This window comes from Hypanus sabinus, chromosome 11 (assembly GCF_030144855.1).
Source record: "Hypanus sabinus isolate sHypSab1 chromosome 11, sHypSab1.hap1, whole genome shotgun sequence".
NCBI lineage: Eukaryota > Metazoa > Chordata > Chondrichthyes > Myliobatiformes > Dasyatidae > Hypanus > Hypanus sabinus.
In genome coordinates, this window is record NC_082716.1 from 30,586,851 (window position 1) to 30,613,192 (window position 26,342).

A 26,342-nucleotide genomic window follows, 5' to 3' on the forward strand; every position below is an offset into this window, starting at 1 on the left:
CGCCTGGCAAACTCCAAAGCACATACCTCACGATTTATCAGTGCCAATCTCCCTTGTAACAAATTTAAAAACCGTCTTGTGAACATCATGCCATACGAATCCACTCGAGTCTGCTTGCAACCAATCCGAGGAGTTGAGGGCTCTGATTACATAAATGCCAGCTTCATTGATGGATACAGGTACTGCTCCCACTTGTAAAATTGTAACTAAATCAGGGGTTTATCGTTTTCTGTTGTTTTTACTCTAAGGAGGGAAAAAAAGAAACAATAATAAAAGTTCATTTCCCACCTTAGCATATATTGAAATGCTTTACAGTGGATTCCAGTTAATTGGAATACATCAGGACCAAACACTTCAGCCAATTAAGTGTCTGCCCCAATTAGCCAAAATTTCATGGAAGTGGTTAATAAGGTATAAAAAAGACAAACTCCTGTTTAACTCAGTAAACAAATTACGTACTGGAAAAACGGACACTAGTAATACTACTACAGTGTTATAAAACTGTGTATTGGTACCTAAAATTTATTGACACAGAAATTCATCCAATATACGCTGCCATATTCTTTTGACTGTAAATGAAGAAAGTCAGAGCAGACACCTAATGTAGGTAATCAATCCATTATGCAATCTTATTTTCTTTGAACCTGATAGCGTTGCATTTTTGTAGCCGAGAAAACCCTTAAGTGTGGCACAATAGAAAAGGCCTATTTCATTGGCATTGTACACAAAAATTTTGATGCAAGTCAGGAAGTTTTGTTGATTTCCATGTTTCTGCACTTACAGTGTCAGCACTATCTGTCTTGCCATGTGCTTTCTTGAACTTAATGTGGTGCCACCATTTCCATCAACCATCCATTGGGTTAAAATCTTCATGACCAGCTATTTAGCTAGCCCCTCTGACTTGTATTTTTGAACATTCAGACATGCACACTTCTTCCGGTTACAATGGAAAGCCATTGACTGAGGTCCCCTTCAACATATGAACCCTTACCTTCATGCTTTCATTTTTGGAATGTTCCGTTTTGTCTCTCACGTAATGCTTATTCTTCTTGCAGTTTATCTTGCTGATGTATCAAGTATGCAATTGTAGATTTTGGCACTCCAGTTATCTCTGCCTGCGCATGATGACCGGTGTTAGGCAAATAGCTTTTAATTTGGTCCGGTAGGGTAGTATCTTCAGAGAGTGTCAAATCTTTTCGTGTCATTTTGGCATGACACATGCAACTGGCACTATTTTTAAAACGCTTCAAGCTAAGCACGGTCTAGTTTCGAACATGCATGTGACCTGCACTAGTTAAAAATTGTTCGGTAACAGTATCCTATCCTAATTAAACAGCATGGTGTCCCAAATAAATGAAGCGAATCCCACTTTGAAGTGCATTTCCTGTTACACAGTAAGGAATTACTGTACCCAACATCACAAATGGAAATAAATGAATAAAGATCTGTTTTGGTGTTTCTGCTTAAGGAATAGATTTTGATCAGGATGTTTGGGAAAACTTATTTCCTCATGCTAGGTGATTGTTCACATCATAAGCACGTAGGTAAATTAGCAGTAGACCATACAGGCCTTGGTTTACAACACCATTCAATAAACCTTCTCTGAACCTCGGCCAAAGAGCCATTATGCACAGAATGAGACCATTCAGTACATCAAGTCCATGACTGTAGGAACAATGCTATCAGTCCCATTTCCCACACCTTCCCCATTGATGTGAAAATTAATTATCTCTGCCACCAATTCCTTTTTTTTGGAAGCTGATTAACTGTCTCTGTTACTTGCCCAGAATTCTGACCTTGTATATAATTTTAATATAAAAATGTTCTCCCCACAATATTAAATTGAACCAGCTGTTATTGAAACAATTGCCTTTTATTTACAATATCTAGAATTGTCTTGATTTAGCATGATCTTTCTTTTATTCCCCCTAGAAAACCAAACACAATTTCTCCTATCTAATTCAGTACCTGAAATCCCTCATTTTATACTTAACTACCTTGAATAGGTAAAACACTACTTCAAGGCCATAAAAATGTTGACTGTGCTAAAATTATAGCTATAAGTGGATTCTGGTTACTTGGGACAGTTGCTTATTTGGAACAACTCTTTTAAAAAAAAAACCCAAAATGAATCGAGAAAATAGCCAGGATTCCCTTCGTTTTATGTGGGACATTGTACTTAATTGGGGCAGGGCACTCTTATCAAACATTTTCTAACTAGTGTCGCTTGCATATTTGTGTTCAAACAGCTGTGATTTTTGTACTAATAAGTAATAAACATTAAGACAATTTAGAACTCTTTTCCTCACTGCCATTCAAGCATTCTGGCTTGGAGATGTCAGAAACGGCTGGGAGTGAAAATGAAACTATTTCACTTCTTCAACAAGTTAGGAACTACAAAGAATTTGAAGGTAAAGTCAATCATTTTGAATGTTACAATTAAAATGAAGATTTGAGAATGTATTTGTTGAAAGCACTGTTCCAAGGTAGTTCACAATCTGCACTAGGTGTCTTCACTGATTGTGTTCATTTACATTCAATTTAAGGAATATGCCAATGTTCACTGAATGAATTCCTCCACCTATTTAGGATCTAATACACAGTTTTATAGTACTGTAGTAGTTTTGGTTGTGTTCTAATTCATTCTGTATTTTATTTGTTAGTTAAATAATAGTTTGTCTTTTTTTGAGTGTTTTGAGCTATTTCCATGAAACTTTGGCTAATTAGTGCAGCCTTTGAATTGGGCCAAAATGTACTGGTCTTGGTGTGTCCCAATTAACTAGGATTCACTGAATATAATGTGATTATGCTGATAGCATTCTCACTTCTATGACAGAAGGTTAAGGGTTCAAGTCCTGCCACAGAAATGATACTCTCTATTTTGAATACCAGGGCTCAACAGAGCTATGTCTGATTACAGTGCCTTGTAAAAGTACTCAGCCCCCAACAGTTTTGCTCACATAAGTAAATATTACAACCAGAGATTTTGATCAATTTAACTGAGAATTTTTATTGTGAATCACATGTTCCATTTCTTCATGTTACAGCCCAAAAAACAGGGAAAATTGTAAAGCATGAAAAATTAAAAAATTGGTATGTCAGCAGTTCAGAAGTACTCATCACCCTTGGCTGAGTACTTAGTTGATCCACCTCTCGCAGCTAGTACAGCCTGTCGTCTTTTTGGATAAGTCACTATTAGCTTTGCACAATGTGGTGGACAAGATTAGCCCATTCCACCTTGCAAAATTGCTGTGGTTAGATGGGGAGCAGCGGTGGACAGCAATCTTAAGACCTTGCTGGGGACATTTGTTCGGGTTAAGGTCAGGATTCTACAGGGCCACTTAGGACATCAATTTTCTTCATTTGAAGCCACTCCAGACTTGCTCTGGCTGTGGGCTTTGGGTTGGTGTCCTGCTGAAAGACAAATTTCCTCCTTAGTTTAAGATTTCTGGCAGGTCTTTCATCTAGGATCTCTCTGTATTTAGCAGCATTCATCTTCCCATCAGTTCTGACCAGATTTCCCATCTCTGCTGCTGAAAAGCATCCTCATAGTGCGATGTTACCTCCATCAGACATTATTGTTTGAATGGTGTTACCTGGTTGATGTGAAGTATTATAGATTTTCACCACATGTCTTGCTTTGTGCCAATGCCAAAAAGTTCCACTGTAGTCTCACCTGACCACATGACATTCCACATCATTATAGTATCTTCTAAAGCTTCTAAACACTTTAAAAAGTCTTTACAGATAAGGGTATGTTTTTTTTTTAATTTTAACAAGGCTGTTGTTTTGCCACTCTTGCATAAATACCCATTTAGAGATGTGGAGCCATGAACTGTATCTTCAGTTGTAGTGACGGAGTTTTCCAGCTCACACAAAGTGACTGTTGGCATTACAGTAGCCTATTTTGCAAGTGCCATTCTTTACTGGCAACTAAGTTTTGAGGCGGACTGACCTAAGCAATGTTTTAATGTCTTAAAACATTAGTATTAAATGGTTGAATGTTTTTTCCTCTTTTTTTTTCTGGTGGACTGCACTGAGCTCTGACTGCAGATCTCACTGCTTTTGAGATGGTCTTGTACCTTTCCCCATATTTGTGCTTCTCTATTATCATTTTCCAGACTTGTCTTGAATGCTCTTTTGTCTTCATTTTGATTTGGTCTGTTGAAATTTTACCACACTATTGGACCTTACAGAGAAATATTACAGATAATTTATCCTTAAGTTCTTTGAAAACAGGTGATCCTCCAATTTTCTACATCGTGAAATTGGGTGAGTCGGTATACTCCACCATTGTACCTGAGGAAAATTAGCATATTAATTATAAAGTGAATGAATACTTTGTCACCCTTACAATTTTGGTTTTTACTTTTTGGTAAGTTGTTGATAGGTGTTGGAATTTTTCTTTTGATTTGACATGATTCAGAATGTTTTGTAGATTAGCTCAAAAAATCCTACTTCAAAATACTTTAAATTTAGAAAATGAGAGTAAAATGTGAAAATAGTTGTAGGGGCTGAAAACATTTTCAAGGCACTGTACATTGATAACCTTAACTTCAGTGTAACTCTATGAACAGAAGAAAGCCAACTCAAATATTGTTTGGAATATTGTACAGTACTTTGCCGTATGAAGTTTTGTATGTTGTTTTTACTTGTATAATCTAGTTCTTTGGAGAAATACTGTTGTACTGGAAATATTTATGCATTTGTAAAACCACAGGAGTGTACAATGTAATAAGGAGAAGCATTCAACTGAGTGTTATTCATGGGCTAATAGTTTGACAAAGAAAACATGACAACTAAGAGGTTTATGGTAGATGTCTTGCTACTCAATATGTTTATATTTACCACAAACTAATATTCTGACATTTTGATTCTTCCTTCCCTGAGTGCTTTAGACCATCTAATGGTCACAATATATATTTCAATTCAGTACAGGAGCTTTAGATCCCACATGCAAAATTAGTCTATAGTGAATTTTAATCTCTTTCCTAAACTAGTTGTCTCAGCCTTTGCTGCAACTGATTTTAGGTGTGTCACAGCTTTTTTAATTATTTAGATTTTATAAAGGCACATTATGCTCATTTGAAGTATGTACTTAATAAAGCAGATAATTATGGATGATTTATAAAAAAAGGATTTTTGTTACATTGGAGGCTGGGAAGATACCAATGCTTCTATTAGAGTTCTGCCTCCATCTGGTGGAATAATGCATGAAGTTCAACCAGTTAAACTTCCTGTTACATACCATCATGTCCTTTTCTAACCTTCCTGCAGTTTTTAATGGGAAAAGTGTAAAGTTCAATGATTTAGCACTTTGACTTATAAATGCAAAATCACAAAGTTCCATTTAGTAGCTCAAGTTGATTGGAGGATAAAAATTTCGAAATGGATATGAAATCATAAAAAGGCAAAAACTCAAAAGTTCTGTCACATTTGGATTTAGAGTGAAGTGTGTGATGTATCATGGTCAATTTTTAATCTTCCATTGTTTTGAATTGACTTCAATAGCTTCAAACTCAGTGTATTGGTCCAATTTACATTTTACACTATACTTGAAAAGTGAGTTGATTCAGAGAGAGTGCTTAAGGAGCAGGGGCAGTATTACCTGGTTAAAACATGTAAATAGGGGCAATCGAGTCAGATGAGCCAAGACACAGAGAGAGAGACACGTACACCCCTCAATGAAGTGACATTTGGTTTTCACAACCAATGCTAGCATATTCATCAAAGGAAATCATGTTCAAATGCTTACTGTGCTTTGGAAGATAAGGTCATAAAAATGCATTCAGTTTTGGCTACATAGTGAAAAATTCATGTTCTCAAGGTAGAGAAATATAAAGAAAACAGATAACTGTCTGATGGTTTATTAGAAATAACCTAACATTAAGTGGTAAACAATTTGGTTTGTTTAAATGTGGGAAATTACTTAAAAATTAGCAAAGAAGCGTACAACATTATATTAAAGTGAAATAAAATTTAATCTATTGTCAAATAAATTTCTTTAGCACAAGAATGATTACTACATTTCTGAACGGTTTTATATTTTACATTAATGGGGATATTTTTTAAAATCATGCAATGTATAGAAAATGCTACATTATGAACATTTAAAATTATATCTGCAAAAGATTGCATAGGTTGTGACAACAACGAGTTAATAAAAACAGGCAGCTAAGATACTTTGAGACTTAGCTGGAACTATACTGCAGTAGCATTTGAATAATTTGCTGGGAGTAGCAGCAAACTTCTTAGCTTATGTTCAATGGGATGAAAATGCTATGCCATGTGTTTCTAACTGGTCTGTTTCCTTAATAAACAGGCAGCAAAAGGCCTACATTGCCACACAGGGACCTCTGGCAGAGACCACGGAAGATTTCTGGCGTATGTTATGGGAGCACAATTCCACAATTGTTGTAATGCTCACAAAATTACGAGAAATGGGTCGAGTAAGTAATACTCATTTATAGTGTATTGAACTGCACAAAACATTGAGGGAGATGATTAGCTGTCTATTTGGTAGTTAATAGCTGTGAGTACTACATTTAAAATTCACCAGGATTGACAATCTGATTAATTTGCCCCTCATAGTTTTTAAAGAATCTGTGTATTGCTTAATGGAAGAAGTTTGGAAGTGGTTCTTCTCCAGATTAATCAATTTTTACACAGAGTCAGTTCCGATGGTATTAGCAGCTAAAATGTTTTTAGTTATTGTGACCTCACTACCTGTGAATATGATCACTTTCTTAAAGTTTATTCCAAACAAAGATGAAAATTACTTATGTTCTTGTAGAAAATACTTGCAAAGACCCTTTGTTTATCTCAGAAATAGTAGAATACTTCAGTGAATCTTAACTCATCATAAGCCAACCAAAATATGAAATGTTAAATATAGTTTTAAGAGCAGTAAATGAAATGTGGAATGCCACTTGTTTGAAAACAATTTTATTTTAAAAGTGATATGCATAAGAGGCAACACAAACACTATACAAGAGGAACTCAGCAAGTCAGGCAGCAGCTATGGTTGACAGTTTGGGTCAAGGCCCTTCATCAGTGTTTCTCTGCATAGATGCTGCCTGACTTGCTGAGTTCCTCCAGTGCTTTGTGTTCAAAATGCCAGCATCTCCCAAAGATCTTGTGTTTATGTACATAAGGAGTGCTCAGTTTTGCTGATGTGTTGCTTTGTTGTCACCAGGAAAAGTGCCACCAGTACTGGCCAGCAGAACGTTCTGCCCGGTATCAATACTTTGTGGTAGATCCAATGGCAGAATATAGCATGCCACAGTATATCCTGCGAGAGTTCAAAGTAACAGATGCCAGGGTAGGTATGCACTGTAGTCATATCAATGTTCTTTTGTTGAAATGAGGCTTATTCTGTCAGTTTATACTTATTTGTATTGTGCTATGTTGTCCCTTCAGAGTTTCCAATCTCAGCCAAAAATTAATGGAGAACTAATTCTCTCAACTTTACTGCAGTGCAGTCTGTAATCAAAACATTGACATTCAAAATCAGTTTTCCTTTCCCATTTTTACTTGAATGGCTGTTTTTTATATATAGGTACTGCAAATCTGATTACCATCAAATTTGAGGCAAAAATCTTCAAAGTGTTCCTGAATTGTCTCACCAGTGTTAGGTTCAAAATATGTAGGTGGCATATAGAATGCACATTGGAGAGCCTTGATGACTTTAGATTTGTATTATTCTTGACATGACAGGCTGAAAATGTACTTAGTAGGTCCGTCTGTGAGCTCAGCTCAAACCCTTGTCATCTTTTCTGGTTTATTTTCTAGTCTACAGTAGACTTTTTTAGTTTATTATATTCCACTTTTTTGGCTGAGAGCAATGCATTCAACTTATGAATCTTTGCATGTATTGGAAAACTTAATTTTTGCAGAGTTTCCTACTGCAGTCAGCATTTAAAAGTGTGCTATCACTATGATGATAATGTACTTTTTGAAACTTGGAAATTTAGCTATCAGTACTTTACAGCATGTAGCCCATAAGGAAATGACAAATGTAATTTTTTGCTGAAATAGTTTGACAGTATCATGTGACCATGGAAACTTGTATTCCATTTGGAAATGGCAATGCAATCAAAATTAATAGTCATGATGGTGCATATAATTGGTTAGTTTCATACAGTAGTGAAGTATTAGTACTTGTTTTCTTGATACTTTATTTTAAAAAGTCAGTGTTTTATGAGCACAGTATTTTGTGTTTTATTTTGTTGTTGTCATCCTTTGGCCAAGAAATTTGTTTGCATCTCATAACATTTCTATGTGCTACACAATATCAGGTTTCTAAAATCCAATCACTCAACGAAATGGACAAAACCGTTCACACACAGAGTTCTTTTAAGAGTTTGGAGTTAAGTTCTCTTGGGAGGTGGCCGTTTATCTATTTGGAGGCCATAGGATATGTGCAGTGTTAGCTGTCATTGTTAGTATCTCACTTCATGTATCACAATCACTTATTACACCTATTTGAATAGCCTAAGGCTGCCCTGCAAGCAAGCCTACCTCAAAGAGGTTCCACCCCATTAATTAATTAGAAAAGAACTGTTTTGAGCATTTTCACCTTGGCAGAAAATTGTATTGGAAACTTTTAATCTAGTGTATTACTTTGGGCTTATAGAATATAGAACAGACCCTTTGGTCCACAATATGCCAAACCAATTAAATTAGTAATCAAATGGCCACTAAACTAATATTTTCTGCTACACAATATCCATATCCTTCCATTTCCTCACATTATTTCAATATTATTGACTGTCATAGGGAAATGCAACGTGGTGGCAGGTTAATGTTTGTATTAATTTTGTCTTTACCAAGTATGTTTTCTCTCTTTCGCAGCAGCCCTGCAAAAATGTTCTGAGTGTACAGATAGTAACTGAATCTACTGATTTACAGTATTTAAGTCTTCCTTTCTATCTTGAGAGGGTACTCAAGAAGAGAGGGAAAATACATTATCTACACTTTATGTTTAAACACATTTTCTATTCAAATGTGGCTCAGCCTCCAGTTGCACTGTTTGTAAGTATACACCGTTGTTTTGAACATAGGATGGACAGTCTCGAACAATCCGACAGTTCCATTTCATTGACTGGCCTGAACAAGGAGTGCCAAAAACCGGAGAAGGATTCATTGACTTTATTGGACAAGTACACAAGACAAAAGAACAATTTGGACAGGATGGACCCATTACAGTGCACTGCAGGTAAGGATGAACATATTCGTGCTTTTATTTAGATAAATCAACAATTTAATTGCACAACTTACTGTAATGAACTTTAATAAGTCTATTGTAAATGACCAAATTTTCATTCCTATTATACATACTTTACTCAAGTGGAATATGGAGCATAGAGTCAAGGTCACAGAGTCATTGTTTAACTTGTCTATGCTGACCAGAGTGCCTGACCAAAAGCTAGAGTTATTTACCCATGTTTGATCCCATCTCTAAATTTCATGAGGTGTTTGAATTGATTTGGTAGGTCACCAAAGACACTTAAGAATTTCTACAGATGTACAGTGGGGAGCATTCTGACAGCTGTATCATAATCTGATACAGCACGGGATTGCAAGAAGCTGCAAAGGGTTATAGACTCAGGTAGTTTCATCATATGGGTACAACCATCTCTAACATCAAAGACATCTTTAAGAGACGGTGCCTTAAAAAGATAGCATCCGTCATTAAGAAACATCACCATCCAGGACATGCCCTTGTTACTATCACCAGGGAGGACATTTTGGAGCCTAAAGAGCCACACTCAATGATTCAGGAACAACTTCTTCCTCGCTGTCATCAGATTTCTGAATGGTCCATGAAACTCATTCTTCCATTATTTTTGCAGTATTTATTTACTTCTTATAAATGTTTACATCTTTGCACTCTACTGTTGCTGCTAAGCACTAGATTTCATCTCATATATTAGTAACAATAATTTTTATTCTGTTTCTACCCATGTACCTGTTCAAGTTGTCTCTTAGATGTTGTCTTTATCCAATTTTAGGACAGATCTGAATTTTATTGTTTCCAGTATAATTGTTTCTATTTTTCCACTGAGACCATACAGAATTACCTCCCAAGTAAGATGCATTCAATCGATAAAACTCTGAAGTCTGAAATAAGTTTCTTCTGTATTCTAGCGCTGGTGTGGGACGAACTGGAGTATTCATTACACTAAGCATTGTTCTGGAGCGAATGAGATACGAAGGTGTTGTGGACATGTTTCAAACTGTGAAGACCTTACGAACACAGCGGCCTGCCATGGTTCAGACAGAGGTGGAGTATTTAATCATTGCTTGTAAAAGTATAGTGTAAATAAATGCTTTGAAAATAACAGGTGCTTCAAATGTATCAACCGTACCATGCTATTATCTAATTGAATGGCATGACAATTACTGAATCATTGACTGGAAACTGAATTGAAATAGCTGCAGTCAGGTGCTGAGAAACCTGTGGTAAGTAACTCACCTCCTGACTCCCAAAAACCTGTTCACCAACTACAAGGCTCAGGTCAGGTATGAGATGGATGAGCACAGCTTCAACAAAACTCAAAAAGCTCAACACCATATATGACATAGTGGTCTTCTTGATGGCATCCCATCCACAACTATTCACTCTCCCCACTGTGAATGGGAGAGCAGCAACAGTTTGTACTATCTATAGAATACACTGTAGCAACTCGCCAAGACTCCGTAGACAGCACCATCAAAACCCATAACCTTTACTGCCGAGAAGGACGAGGGCACCAAAGTCATGAGTACATTACCATCTAGAAATGTCCTCCATGCCACACATAATCTTGAAAATATATTGCCTTTCCTTTACCATCAACGGGTCAAGGTCCAGCATTGTACATATGCCAGCCCTTAAAGCACTTCAAACAGCAGCTTATCACCGCCTTCCCATGAGCAGTTAGGAGTGGGAAATTAAATTATGGCTTCAACCCATTTCCCCAATTAAATGGAAAAATTTGCAAATGTAACTTGCTGTGATCATCATTTTATTTCATAAACTGTCTAGTTGTTAGATAATAGAAAATACAATGTCATTGAGATCCTGAATTGTGGTAACTAAATTTGCTAGACTTTTGTCAGGATTACTGTCCTATCTATCTGAAGAAGAGACTGGGATATACATAGATCACTTACAGGAAATGTACAGTAATGACCATCCCTTTTCTGCTTGCTCAAGACCAGTTTTATCCTTCAATTCATCACTGACATTGAGCCAAGTTGATATTTAGGCTGCGTTGATTATTGAATCATGTCTGTTCCTTCAAATTTGTGCAGTATCAATGTACTATATCTCCTCTTATATTGAACAGCAAGCCACTCAAGTCTGCTGCTTTCCCACCCATAAGTTCCTCTTATCTTGAATGGGTCCTATGCAGTGAATTTTAGGAAATCAGCTCCCATCCGTTCTCCACAGCCTGGCAGAATCTTTGATCATCAATTGCCACCTAAATGCTGAGGTGTCCCAAACCAAAACAGCTGTCAAAATAACTTTGTCTCTGTTATTAAAAAATATTGATGATCTGTTACAGTTTGTAGTAATAACAGATTCTTTTCATCTTAAAGCACAAACTCAAGAAAAACCTTACAATTAAAGGGCTTTATAAGGCATTGGTCACACTGCATATCAAGTATTGTGGGCAGATTTGGGCCTTTTATCTAATGTGCTGATATTGGAGAGGGTCCAAAAGTGGTTCACGAGAATGATCCCAGGAATGAATGGTTTTGATGGTTCTGGGTCTGTACTCACTGGAGTTTAAAAGAATGAGGAGGGATCTTACTGAAACCTATTGAAAATATTGAAAGGCCTGAATAGAGTGGACATAGGGATAATGTTTCTCATAATGGGCGAGTCTAGGACCAGAAGGTACAGCCTCAAAGTACAAAGTACATTATTAACCAGGAAGCATACCCCATCTCCTTTACTCTTCCCAGAGAGGTTTTTATACCTGTCTGCCTGGAACAGGGAGAACCCAGAGGGCTTGATGGCATGATCCAGTATCTCCTCCGTCAGTGAGGTTTCCATGAAGCACAAAACATTACATTCCTTTGTTTCCCACTGGCAGGAGATTCTGGCTCTCAGTTCACACAGTTTATCATCCAGGGACTGAACGTTAGCCAGGAGTATGGTAGGGAGCAGCGGCCGACTAGCTCGCTGTCTCAACCTCACCAGAGCACCGGCCCTTCTCCCTCGCCTCTGATGCCACTTCCGAGGTCACAGCTATGTAGGAGGTGAGTCTCCCATTGATCGCGCGAACAGGAGATGTCAGTGTCGGAAAGGCGGCACATAGTTGGTAACTGCCGTCTGCCCGACGTTCAGGAGAGTCAGTCTATCGTATCTGATGTGACTATCAGCTTCTTCAAGAAGAACTGCAAAGGAAATTGCAGAAATTAAAAGTATATTGTAAAGTTGGAACGGAGCTTGTAACACTGCTGGACTCCATAGGGTCCAATGTCAGATTGGAATCAGGAATTTCACATTAACCTGTTACACTTAAGTTCAGGGCTTCCCCATTTGCCCAGATGTCCCAAATTTCCTCATAGTTACAAAAGGCATATAACAGCAATCTAGCCCAAAACTGTCACCATTTCTGTAGAAAATCATTTGTTTCTCAAAGATAACTATTATAAAATCAGGTAAGAATCTCCGTTATTGAATTGACTATTTCTTGCATCCTTCACATACACTACATTACGTCTCCATCTAAATGAGCAAATTATAGTAATTTTTTATAAATAGTATGAAAATCAGGACAGTCAATATAGCATAGAAATACAATTGTATCAGCGTGACTTAATCAGTCTGGTGCAGTCTATATGCAACCAATTCTTCAAAAGTACCCTTCACAAATAACAATTTACCTGATAGAATTTATAGCAATTTATTTCATTTTAGTTTGTTATACCCCCCCCCCCCAATAGAGAATCTGTAAATTTGTTCAAAAGTAGTTGGTTGCTTGAAAAGGGAGTATTGAAGGATATTATGAACAAACGAAGCCTTAGCAAGCCTGCCTTAGATCCCATGTGGCTTGACCTTCTAAACAAGCCACCACGTGCAATCTCACTAAACATCTTACTGAAGTCCAACACACACAAAATACTGGAGCAATTCAGAAAGTCAGGTAGCATCTGTGGAGGGGAATAAGCAGGTGTAGACTGGGGAACTTGAAAAGGAAGAATCAGAATTGGGAGGAAAATTGATTTTACGACTATTAAGAGTTATTTCTATAGAATGACAGCAATAGAACACAAGAAAGCCACCTGATTCCTGTTTGCTTCCCACTGCTTGTCTCCGTGTAACACCTTTCCCCTCCAATCACAAAATATTTTTGTATATTTTTCCTTTTCAATTTTTTTGGATGGCAGAATATACAGATAAAAGCTGTAGAAACCGTATACAAGAAATAATATATGGTTATACCGCCGTATATAAGAATAGCTGTAGACATAAGTGCAAATCAATGGCAAGATGACTCAATAAAGAGGCTACATAGACAGGAAACAGAATAAACAGGTAGTTTTCAGCTTGGGAGGTTATAATGCATGGGATTTCTGGAGATTTGGCTGTTCACAATATATTTTGATTTGGATGAATGGACCATGTGCAATATATCCATGTATACTTATGATACCAAATGAGGCGTCTGTGTGGCTTGTCAGAAAATACATGTTTTTAGATGGGCTTCAAAGAATGAGTGACAACATGGTAGGTGGAAATGTAACATAGTCATCCACTTTGGATGGAGTGAGGTTGAAAGTGATGTGAGTGTTACTGATAACTGAAAATTAATGTGCAGGTACAGCCTTTATTTCAGGCATATTTGAGTACAAGAGTAGAGATATCTTATGGAATTTCGTAGGGCCACAGTGAGGCAACATTCGGAGGAATGGGTTTGGACCTGGCATCTCCCCAGAAGGAAGGAAATTTCTTTTGCACCAAGCTAAATGCCGCGTTATCCTGTTTGAAGAGCTTAAGCAGACTGGTTATATTATCTCTAAAAAAATGAGATTAAGTTACTGAAAAAAAGCAAAATTCTTAAGGGCTTGACAGAGGTCAGGACTGGAGTTAAGAAGAAATTTCTTCAACCAGAAGACAGGACATCTTCAGAATTCTGTATCCAGAAGGGCCGTGGAATCTCCTTTGCTGAATATATTATAAACAAGGATCTATATTTTTATGTTTATTGAGGGATCGAGAAATGTAGGGTTAGTGCAGGAAAGTGATGCTTAAGTAAGTGATCAACACTGATACTATTGAAAGGTGGAGCAGGCAAGTCAGGCTAAATGGCCCACTTCATCTTGTATTCCTCATATTCTCTTGCATGTTAAAAGAGCTTCAGTCACTGAGAAAATGGTTATACTATGTGCAATTACTCATTGCATATACTGAAAAGTATGGTTTTAGTAGGAGTAATAAAAGGCTGTTACTGTATCTAATCTGTCACGTTTCCACAGAAATTAACATTTTTGCTCAAACTAATTTCTTTATTGTGTTAAAATATTTACAGTTAAGCAAAACACCTTCTTTAAAAAAAGTACTTTAAATCAACATTAACATTGACTTCAAGGGACATTTGTCTTCTATGATACTGCTTTTTAGATTTATTCTGTGCTTCAAAACTGTAGAACGTGATCATCTTACAGTTTTTTGAGAAGCTTGGTGAGAGTATTGGAGGGTAGTCATCAAATAGATCTTTACCTAACAGGCCTGGGCTACATCACTGTTGAATCTTAGTTTAATATTACAGTCAGAAAGCTGTCCATTATTGCTAGGAATAATGAGAATTTGTTTTCCTATCTCTTTGGAAGTGAATGTGACCATGATATTTTAACTTCACTGTATTTTATTAAGGTACATTTAGTAATATCCCATGTAATTTATAGAATTCTGTTTGACTTCCATAAATATTTAATTCTTCTAATAAATTTTTATTGGTTTTCACAGTGTAATAAATGGAGATATTGTACTGAACATCATTCTGTATCTTTCCACAGGACCAGTACCAGTTATGTTACCGAGCCGCACTGGAGTACCTTGGAAGCTTTGATCACTATGCAACGTAACTTCTAGCACCCAATCAGAACATGTGACTTTCAGGACCCAGAAATGATTTTTTGAGCCATATCATATTAAATCATTGTTCAGTTATCCTGTACAGTGAATTGTCAAAGATGTAATCATATCAGCAACTCTGAAACTCTCTCATGATTCTCGGACTGATCAAAAACTAAGGTGACTTGCGTTAATTCCAAATGAATGGGATACTTTTCAAATTTCAAATCCATTCTATTTTGCATGAGATTCCCTTTTTTGATTATAATTTTAGCGCAAGTACAATGGATCAATTTACTTTCGGGTTTTAACTGGGGTGCCATTTTATAAATCTTTTTATTAAAATTGGTCATTTTTTTCTGGCAAAATTGAATCCCTTATGTTGTAAATGCCTTTTTATTTTGTAATCAGTTAAGTTTTTATATTCTTTCTGCTGATTTAAAAGTACCTTATGTTTGCAACAGAGCTGCCCATTTTAGTGCAGCTCTGTATTTAATCCTGGTGACTGGAATCTTAACCACTGTTCTGATTATAGCTTCTGATCTCCTACTAGGGATAGACAAATCAACCAGAAGTTTAATCTCTTATATGAAAGTGTCTTCTCTTCGGATATCGTACAATACAAAACTATTAATATTGAATAAAGCAGGAGCCTGGTGCTGTTAGATGAATTTAATAAAAAAAAACAAGGATACATTTTGGTTTTGTACAGTTTCTTAAAATGACCAATTTGATCCTTTCCTTGTTTTAAAAAACAAATAAAAAAAGTTAGAAAAATACTCAATACCTAACATTCTGTTCAATCTGTTGGAGATGAATTTAAACTGGAACTCAACCAACTTGATGTAAACACTGCAACGCACCTTGGTACAAACCTCCGATCACCTACCCAGAGAAGAGCTGGGGACAACAACCCTATTCCTCACCAAGCAGATCAGTTGGTCTTTGTTTCATATTGATTATTCTGTGGGAGTCAAGACTGCTGACAAATAGCTTGAACTTTCTAGTGAGCTATTATGGAGGGTCAATGTTCTGTGATGGTATAATCTTTTGTAATCTACGGAGCTGATGCAGTAGGGAGACTGCGTGTGGAATAGGGAAAGGTGGTAGATGAATGCCAAATATAATCAGTCAGAATGATATAGACAGTAACCTGATTTGAAGGGATTAAATTGTTTGGAACAAGCTCATTTTTACCTTGTGTATGCATAGTGCTGTAGGGGTTACTCTGTTGTATACACAGTCTGTTTTCTATTTGTTGATAAATGATATCATCATTGGAAGAGTCTTGATGTTAATAAAGTTCAGTAATCGGGTTTTATACAATGTGGCTTCATTGGGGATTTTTTACTTATTTTTTTCTTTCTTGGAAATTAAAATTAAATCATCTTTAATCCAATATTTTGGTTTAATGCAGATTTAAATACGTAACTATCAGGAACAGTTAGAGTGGAACAAAAGACCACTGCTACTGAAGACATAGTTAAATCATTCATGAAGAAAAATTTGTTGGGGAGGCAAGTTGATTTCCATGTGGATTATTATATTAACACAATTTGTACAGATTATTGACTTAATTGAAAGTAAATATTGTTATACCCCATCATGTGGATCTAAAATCTATGTCATTCAAGTCAGGGGCAAAGTTCTCAAAGGAAATGGTGTGTCTGGAGATGCATGAACACCCCAACTTACCCCCTCCCAATTTATTTCAGTTATCACCTCACAACATATTGTCTTATTACACCCAGTTCTGCATTTTACTTTCTGTGTCTCTGGAAATCACAGGAGGGATATTTGGCTTAGATTGCAAGCAATGAACTGCTGCAAAAGTATTAACTATTCTTTGCCTCACTCCCCCAAAGATCGTTCACATTAAAGTCAATGGAAGCAATTGTTGGTCATTAGAAGTATCACCAATACAATCACAATCATTTAATTCTAGTGACCAAAAAAGTTCTCCCTGTGATACAGATCTAAGTTTTGACAGCATTACTTACACCATAGCCTCATTCCCAATTTTTTACATTTGCTTGCTCAAAACAATGAGTAGCATTTTGACACAATGACCCTGATAAATCTTGACAGTTCCATATTTAACTGCATGCCTATACTCATGAATGCAGCACTCCCAAAAGTACTGGCCAAGATCCACTACCAATTTCACCAGTATTTACACAGTGGAATTTGATTTTTGGATCCTGTGATATCTGGGAAAAGATCCAACAGCACAGTTATTTTCATAGAAATTATACTGTTCCAGTAAAGAAAGGTAAGTTGTTTCTTTTGTTACTTGTGTACAGGTGTAATGTTTTAATTGTTTTTGGGGCAATACTGCTTTTTCATCATTTTAGTATAGTATTTTTTAAAATCTTTCAATACATTATTAGTCTTTAAAAGTTTCTGACTGCTGGACATTCAGAAGCATTGATTAGTGAAATTATTGAAAATTGAAAGGAGGCCGGGAAGACCGCTGGGGACACCAGTCACCCCAACCATAAGTTGTTTCCACCTGGCAAACTCTACTGCAGTGTTAAAGCCAGGACCAACAGGCTATGGGACAGCTTTGTTCTACAACCCATTAGACTTTTAAATTCCCATGTCCATACATTGCAACAGAGTCATAACAAAAAGACTTTTACTCCCACACATTGCAGGTTGGATGTTAGACTTAAATGAATTCTAAACTGTGGAACTTCACAGTCCAAAAATTTTCAAAAAATAATTATGACCATGCTTTGGTCTGGTTCATCAAGTTATCCAATTACATTGTTGTCAATTTGCTGCTGTCCAAAGTCCCTTTGCTTTACTTAAGGACTGTCTCAACCAGGGATATTAGCTTTCCAGATTTGAAGCAAATACATTCAAGATGGTGGGAAATACAAGTGGTGTGTACAGCACAAATGTAGGCCATTTCCCCTAACAACTAAGACCATTCTATTTTGCCCATCATTAATCAAAGAGTCACAGGTGGAGAAATGCCTGTTATTTTCCCCTAAATCGTAACTCCTAAATGATGCAACCTTACACAGCAAAGACTGGGAATGAAACCTCAACCCTTCTGGACTTCATTCAGTAGAGCAATGGACAGTACTGCAAAACATTAAGCCATTAAATAGGTTTGACTGTTGAATTTATAAACAGTGACTAATTTGCTTAAACACATGTGATTATCAAGGTAGTATAGCTTTAGTTAAATATATCATTTCTACTTTTAATGTAATGACGGATACGATAGGGTCTTTTAAGAGACTTTTGGATAGGTACATGGACCTTAGAGAAATGGAGGACTATGGGTAAGCCTAGTAATTTCTAAGGTAGGGACATGTTCAGCACAACCTTGTGGGCCAAAGGGCCTGTATTATGCTGTAGGTTTTCTATGTAAAACCTATCTTATTCGGTTTCAGGCAAAGTACTGCTTAGCAATCTGTTGACATTTTACCAGATGGTGTGAAACCAATCTGTTGGTGACCCGCAACTCCGTAAGACCTACTATAGTTTGTTCCACAGTTAAGGAATCCATGCTTTTCATGCCTCTCCTCTTTGTTGGATTTAGACAGAAACTTCAGCCTTTTTAGCAAAGATGAAATATGTAAAGGATCACAATTGTTTATTATTTGAAAAATATATTTTGCTTGTAATCAACCTGTCCACATTCTATTTTCAATGTTATATCCTATGACTCAAGGCAGTGTTATCCACCCCATTGAACATATGTCCACAGATCACAGTTGATCATGATAGAACACAATTTATCAATAAATGAGATCCGATTATTCTGCTGCTTTCCAGCAGAACTGGGTATTGTCTGATATTATTCCGGTCTTTGTTTGGTACTTTATACTACGCACTAGGATAAAGTTGCAACAACACTTTTTAGCAGTGTTTTTAACAATGGGTGTGGAAAGGATCACAGGATATAGTCAAGAGAGAACTAAGTTGTTTCCACTACAGTTCTGTGTGTTCCGAAGTTCTTGGTAAAGCCAATACAGTATAGGAAGTGCCTATGTAGTGTTGTCTGAGAGGAGCTATTCAAGCATACTTCATGAGACCTACGACATCAATATGCCTGTTGCCTTTGGGGCCAGTGTGATTGGAGTTAATGGCATGGTTTATTCCTGTCAGGCATCCATTGCATTCTCATGGAGACATAACTGACTACACATGCTGTAATCTGGAACAGCAAACTATATGCTGAAGGAACTCAAGGATTGAACTGTCGACCTACTGAGTACCTCCAGCAAATTGTTCATTATATTGCTTTCTCTTGCTCAGAGAATGACATAATCTAATTGGTAGCTGTACCTGCACCTGGGTTGAGACGTTGATGCCATTAAGAACTTGTATTTGTCCCTGACAAAAATGTATTTTGCAAATATTCGCCAGGAAGGTAACTCTACTGGATGTAATCTTTCTTGCTTTCCCTCTTCCACCCTCCCCCGAACCGTTTGCCAATCAGAGAAGGAAAGGAAGGAAGAAAGCATACTTTACCACAAGGAACTTAAGTTTGTATTCTTCTGGCTACTAGTTCAAAATATTTCCAGTTGGTTGTTGAAGTTCTCAACTTCAACCATACCCTCCAGTGATGTGGTGTATGTACTGCTGGCCACAGAACACTGGTCATGGGATGTTCACTTTCTTCACAGGGGAACTCTGAAACACATTCTTGATGTGAGAACCCATTTGACAAAGGTGGGGTTCATCCTGCAATTTTCTCAAAAAGCCTCCTCCTCTGAGCTGGTTAGCTGCCTCCCACTCAGCCTGGTGAGGTCAGCGTCAGAGCTTGGAAACAGAGAAGAGAAAATATGATTTAGAAAGGTGTAAAGCTACAGTTGCAAGAACAGGTTTGTGAGCCCTTTGCAATTATCTGATTTTCTGCATTAATTACTCATAAAATCTGGTCTGGAAGAAAATGGATTGAGTATGGAAATTGTTAAAATTCAGTGTGAAGTACCTAAGAATTAAAATTGCCCAGGGATTCAAAGTAGTCAGAGAAAAGTTGAGGAGCCATTCCTCATGAGAGGCCAGAGTGGGATGGAGTGGAGAATGAAAGTATTAAGTGACTGAAAGCTTAGATCACCTTTGCTGATTGAGTGGAGGTGCTGTGTCAGATCATAACTCAGTTTGCATTTCTTTAGTGTCGAGTTGACCATATCATGATTACTAAGTGCAGTACACTAAAATGGAAAAAGTGCAAGTAAATCTCTGTTATACTGGAAGGACTGTTTGAGTCTCTGGCTGGTGCGAAGGCAAGAGGTAAAAGGGAAGGTGGTGCATTCTTCATGCCTGTAGTGGGAATGATTGGTGGAGATTCAAGTATAGACTATGCAGTTACAAAGGGAATAGTCATTTCTGAATACTAACAGCAAAAAGGAGGGAAAGGTTTGCCTGGTGATGGAATCAGATTGGAGGTAGTGCAAATTATTGAAGATGATGCATCAACTCAACATGGAGGCTGATGGGGTGAAAGGTAGGCCTGTCCTTGTTCCTGATGAACAAAGAACTTACAAAAATATTTACAAAACATGGTTAAGAAAAGAGGAAAACATCTAAGGATACTGGTGTGGAAAGTCTCAACATTAGAGTAAATGTGATGGAGATAAAGATATTGGGAGACTGGAATGGTCCTTGCAGGAAATAGAGTGGGAGAGGTGGTGTCAAAATAGTTCTTTTGTAATGCATGTTTGTAATCAACCTATCCACTAAGGTGGAATTAAAACTGGACAGGTTAACTGCAAACATGCATTGATTGTGGACTATGTCAAAGTGTCGGCTAGGTGGAGATTGGCAGCAGAGTGAAATGTGTTAATTTGCGTATGAATGCAGAAGCAGCACCAGTGCAGACATGAAACTGAGTGGGTCCCTGTAGAACTGGAACAGGAACCAGTATTCACTGACAAGTATTGCTGACCTGACACCCATGCACGTTCCCACTGCTACACTGTTGACCTGGAGTAAGCAAATGAAGTCAAGTTCAACCACACGCGAGAGCCTTCCAATGAAGAACTAAAGTTGGATTACCAATCTGCTAAGAAAATGAGCAAACTTTGGCAATAGACTCTCTTCCCATTGATTAATATGGCAAGTGAAATTACATATGAATTTATACCAAAGTCAGATTAATTTCCAGTGTGATGCCCCAAAAAAATTGATAACGTTAAGAGGTTTGCCGGAAGACTCCTATTTTACTTGATTGCTGTATCTGTGGATCAATATGAGCATAAACCACCAAGGAAGAAAATGAAGATTGTAATTTGAATGCACGATCATGTACCATTTTTGAATGGGCCTGAAAATACAGGGCCATATGATTATCATTCACTAAATAAATTTCAAACCTAAACTGCAGCCTGATTATTTTCAAACAGACCCCACCCCAGATCCTATATTTACAATGCCCTCCCTAGTTTCTTCAGTGGTGACATTTTCACCCATTAAGTCTCACCATAATTACTATGCTGATGCCAAAAACAAGGGAAGGCACAAACATCAGCCTATTATTAACAACAATGTTCATATGCATGCTTCCATAACGTTGTTTGAGATGGCTGATCAAAAAGACGGGAAAACTTTCAAGAGTGAGGAAAAAGGCATACTTGTACATTAGATCCAGTACATGGCCATCTAGGACCCACAATTCCACTTTCCTATGAAAGGTTGCCCATTAGCTTTCCATAAGACTTGAAGAGATTTTATCAGTTTTTTTGCCCAATGAATACTGCATCGTTTTCACTGAAGTAGCATAATGTTCCAGAATAACTGTAAATGAAATTTGATACAGAGTCTGTTGGTTGGGATCAACCATGGATGTTGTATTCTAGGTTTCTAAGTTCAGTCAATACAAAAGCCAGGGCAGTATGATATGGAGAGCAAGCTGTTACTCTATTGGCTTCCCCTCTCCAAGCAGCCTCAGAGGAGCTGCCAGTCAGCATTGAACTCAATGTAGGACTGCCTGAGGAACACCAGCTCTGGATATTTCCCTGGGGTTTACTCCTGAAGTCTCCCATGAGTGGGTAAAACCGCAAGGCAGCGGAGGATTGAGATCAGAGTTCTCTTTCTCTTAGATGAGCTGCCAACCACGGCTAACAAGCCCCATCTGGTTTTAAGGTGCCGGTAACCTGTGTTTGCCACTTCTCCTGTCAGTAGAAACATTTCTGCTGGGATTGATAGCTAAGCTACAGATGAAGGCTTAGCAGCTGGACATGGTTGTCAAGGCTATTTGAGACAACCATTTAATAGCTGGTGGGAGCTTATCCCCATCAACACCACCCCCCCCCCCCCAGCTATGATAATCTTAAGGAACCAAGAGACATGAGGACATACTACAGATATTTAAAAGTTAAAAGATAAAGTAGATAAGGTTTAGGGGAGTATTTTTTTAACTCAGGGCCTTGTCGGCCGAAAACAACTAAAAGTGAAGGAATGATTAATGTTAGGGAAGCCAAAATAGAAAGCAGATATTCCAGAGGCTAGAATTGGAAGAGAAAATGGTATGGGACAGAGCAAAACCATGAACATGTATGAGAAACAAAGTAAGACTATAATTTTAAAGAGTCAATGTACAGTACTTAGTATACTATGGGGTGATGGAGAATGATGCTTATTGCAGGTTAGACGTAGATCATACTTTAGGATAACATTTTTCTGGAATGATGCAAGTCAGTACTTTAAGAATTGTCAAGACTAGAGATAATAATGCATATTTCTAGGACCTGTATTCAAAACCTGTCTCCAGTGTTGTCTGTGTGGAGTTCACGCGTTCTCCCTACAACTGAGTGCTTCCCATATCCCAAATGGGTTGGTATATTAATTGGTCTTTGTTAATTAGCCCATATGAATGATAGAACCTAGGAGGAGATGGTGATTATGGGAATTTAGGTATATTGTGATTGCATGCTCATTTATTCACGCAGACTGCAGGCCGAAGGGTGTACAGCTGTACAGTTCCCTGAGGGGTTCATTAGCAAATAATCTTAGGCAGCAACACCTCAGAGGTATATATAAAAAATTAGAAGCCTGAATGAAAATGTAGGAATGCGGTCAGGAATTTACTTCATTGTGCAATTGTTTCAATCAATTGTGTTTCACTAACCAGGTGACCCTATGTGCTTCTGTTACCTTCTGCTTCAATCTTTTCTGATCTTCTCTGTTTGACCTTTTCCTCTTTCCATCTTTCTCTTGAGATGATACAAGACAGAGAAAAGGTGGAAAGATGCAGCAAATGAAATTTAACCCAAGGAACTAGAAACTTTTTTGCTAAAAATTTGCGAGGGTAAATTAAGTGCTAATTTTAATTTTAAATTGTAAGCATAAGCAGACTTGGAGTGTAAATACACAAATCTTTAAGGTGAGCACCCGTTAATAACTTAAAAACTTGGCATTCAAATGCATAGTAGTTGGACGAGGTGTGTTTACACCTCGTAAAATACCTTAATATAAAAAACACATAACTAATTCAGAGACAGAGCAACTTGTGATAAGCTGACAAAGGGATGAAGAACATGGCTTCAAAGCAACCATCATTGCTCTTGACTTGCATGGCACCCTGTAACTCCCCAGCCTATGTCACACCATCTCATCACCACTACTACTATAGATTTGGCTGTAGTTTCTGGGTTGAGATTTCAGTGGTTCAGACTTAGTTTTTGTTTTGGGGATTGTGGGGATGTTTAAAGTTTAGGGACAATGATGTGGGGAGTTAGAAGTCAGAATAAGGTTTAGGAACAGGGACTAGACATCAGGCCTACTTTGTGATATTTGATGGACACCCACGCCTGCACTACAGCTGTCCCAGGTCAGTGGATGTCCATGTGAGGAGAAGCAAAAATATTTGGGATCCTGCCATCAGCTCATCCGTGGGTCAGTGCTGAGAGTCGAGGCCCAAGTAAGGCACACAGAATGCTGGAGCAACACAGCAGATCAGGCAGTATCTATAGTGGGAGTTGGAAGGCTCTTCGCACGTGTAGCTGGGAGAGAGGCAAGGGGCTTGCTTGGTCCTGTTATTCTGTCAAGCACTGTGGGCATGCTCCCTGGCCTGCTGAGCTCCTCCGGCATTTTGTGTGTGTTGCTCAGATTTCCAGCATCTGCAGATTTTCCCTTGTACGCTATTTGGGAGCTGGAGTGTGTGGCAGCATTCGCAGGCTGCTCCCTGCACATCCCTAGGTGTGTTGGTTGTTAACACAAACAACGCATTTCACTCCATGTTTCAATGTACATGCAATTTGATTCTGAATGTTGAAGCGCAGTCTCCACCAGCTTGGGTTTCAGCACTCTGCCCACCAATCATAATCAACACACCAAACCAGATGGAATTGGCCAAAAGGCATTGTTCTGTGACTAAGATCATCCAATTCTTTGACTGCTTTGGTCCATTGATAAATGATTTTTGCTGACCAGCCGTCATCCATTGAATTTCTCTTCTGATAAGAACCAGGCTCCAATCTTCCCACCTGATTTTTAAAAACTTTATCTAAGACCTCCACCATTCTCTTCAATGGGCTTCTGAACCTAGCCTCCATTGACCTTTGTGTGAGACTATTAATAAAGACATGTTGGTATGTTGTTAATTTATAAAAACTGTTAATTCAACATGGCTGAGATTTTAATGGTGTTGGATTGTCAATTAAGCACTTTGACTTGCTTGTAATTCACTTTATATTACATAGTAAAACTCCAATGAATCCAGCAGGTTTAAAAGACAATAAGTAAACAAGCAGGAAGATGTCAGGGAATGGCAGCCAAGTCAAGTCAGGTCATTTATTGTCATTTCGACCATAAACTGCTGGTACAGTACACAGGAAAAACAAAACAATGTTCCTCCAGGACCCTGGTGCTACATGAAACAACACAAAACTACACTAGACTATGTGAGACAGCACAAGGCTACACTAGACTACATAAAACATAAAAACTGCACTAGACCACAAATCTACACGGGACTACATAAGGTGCACAAAGCAGTGCAGGGCAGTACAATAATTAATGAACAAGACAATAAGCACAGTAGAGGACAAATTACAATAATAAATGATGTAGATACTAGTCTGGACTCTTGAGTATTGAGGAGTCTGATGGCTTGGGGGAAGAAACTGTTGCACAGTCTGGTCGTGAGAGCCTGAATGCTTCCTTCAGTGCCTTTTCCCAGATAGCAGTGGGGAGAAGAGTTTGTATGAGGGGTGCGTGGGGTCCTTCACAATACCGTTAGCTTTGCTGGTGCAATGTAAATGTCTCTAATAGCGGGAAGAGAGACCCAGATGATCTTCTCAGCTGACCTCACTATCTGCTGCAGGTTCTACAAAAGCAGTGAGTTTAAAAGGGGCATTGGAATTGGGCCCCGGAGTGGAAACTGTGAACAGTTTGGTGAGCCAGATGCACAACTATGAGGTCTTCCAAAAAGGTCAGATAGTGGTACATCAGGATTTAAACGTCATTGCTGTTAAAAACATATTGGTGCTGAAGGTGCAATGCAAGTTCAAGATGCACAAGTAGTAAAAAAAGTTGAAAAATTTACAAGGATGCTGCCAGGTCTGGAGGACCTGAGTTAAGTAAAAATGTTGACTAGGTTACTACTTTATTCCTTGGAATGTAGATTTCATATAGGTATATAAAATTATGAGCGGTGTAGTTACAGTAAATGCAAGCAGGCTTTTCCCACTGAGGTCAACGATAAAGGGTGAAAGTTTAAGGGGTCGTTTGAGTGTGGAACAAGCTGCCAGCACAAGAAGTACATGCCAGCTGGATTTCAACATTTAAAAGAAGATTGGTACTTGGATGATAGGGGTATGGAGGGTTAAGGTCCCGGTGCAGGTCGATTAAATGGTCCGAAAGACCTGTCTCTGTGACTTTATGCTATTGAGGATAACGGGCATTCAAATGGACAACAAAAAGGTAAATACACTTAGCCTGATGATTTTTGCCCGGACTGTCAGATGCACAACGCTCCCATCTCCGCAGTTGCTGACTGCGCCCTACCCGCACTTCTCCCGGAAGGTCAGTCACGAGGCGGTGGATGTGCAGACTCGCACGCGACCAATGGAAGCCGCCGTCTGCATAGCGATTGGACGGACGCGGAATCACTACTCTCCTGGTTGGTCCGGACGTGCAGCTGCCGATTGGCCGACTGCGAACTGCTCCGATGTCTATTGGTCGGTTGATGCAAACAAAGTGATGTTAGCTACGCGTTCACTTTTTTGAGATTGCACAGTTTGATGGCTTTAGGGAATCGTGGAGCATCTGGTTTCCCAGTTTCAAACAGGCATTGTCTGACTAT

The 26,342-nt window shown here is 38.1% G+C and overlaps 1 protein-coding gene and 1 long non-coding RNA gene across 5 annotated transcripts in view; one reads left to right on the forward strand and one right to left on the reverse strand.

Annotated features, from left to right (window-relative positions):
* The window catches only part of LOC132401802 (receptor-type tyrosine-protein phosphatase F-like), a 362,488-nt gene extending 346,089 nt beyond the window's left edge, over window positions 1–16,399 (forward strand). For all 4 annotated transcript variants that reach the window (XM_059984024.1, XM_059984023.1, XM_059984025.1 and 1 more), the window contains 6 exons: window positions 1–179; window positions 6,323–6,449; window positions 7,196–7,321; window positions 9,063–9,217; window positions 10,150–10,285; window positions 15,016–16,399. In XM_059984024.1, coding sequence (XP_059840007.1) covers window positions 1–179; window positions 6,323–6,449; window positions 7,196–7,321; window positions 9,063–9,217; window positions 10,150–10,285; window positions 15,016–15,084 — 792 coding nt within the window. In that variant the 3' untranslated portion in view covers window positions 15,085–16,399. The remainder of the gene's footprint in view (window positions 180–6,322; window positions 6,450–7,195; window positions 7,322–9,062; window positions 9,218–10,149; window positions 10,286–15,015) is intronic.
* LOC132401804 (uncharacterized) lies at window positions 116–26,129 on the reverse strand. The gene is made up of 3 exons (XR_009514712.1): window positions 25,969–26,129; window positions 11,970–12,390; window positions 116–243 (listed from the first exon to the last, which is right to left on the reverse strand). It is a non-coding gene; the product is annotated as an uncharacterized LOC132401804 (long non-coding RNA).
* Window positions 26,130–26,342: the final 213 nt, after the last annotated feature.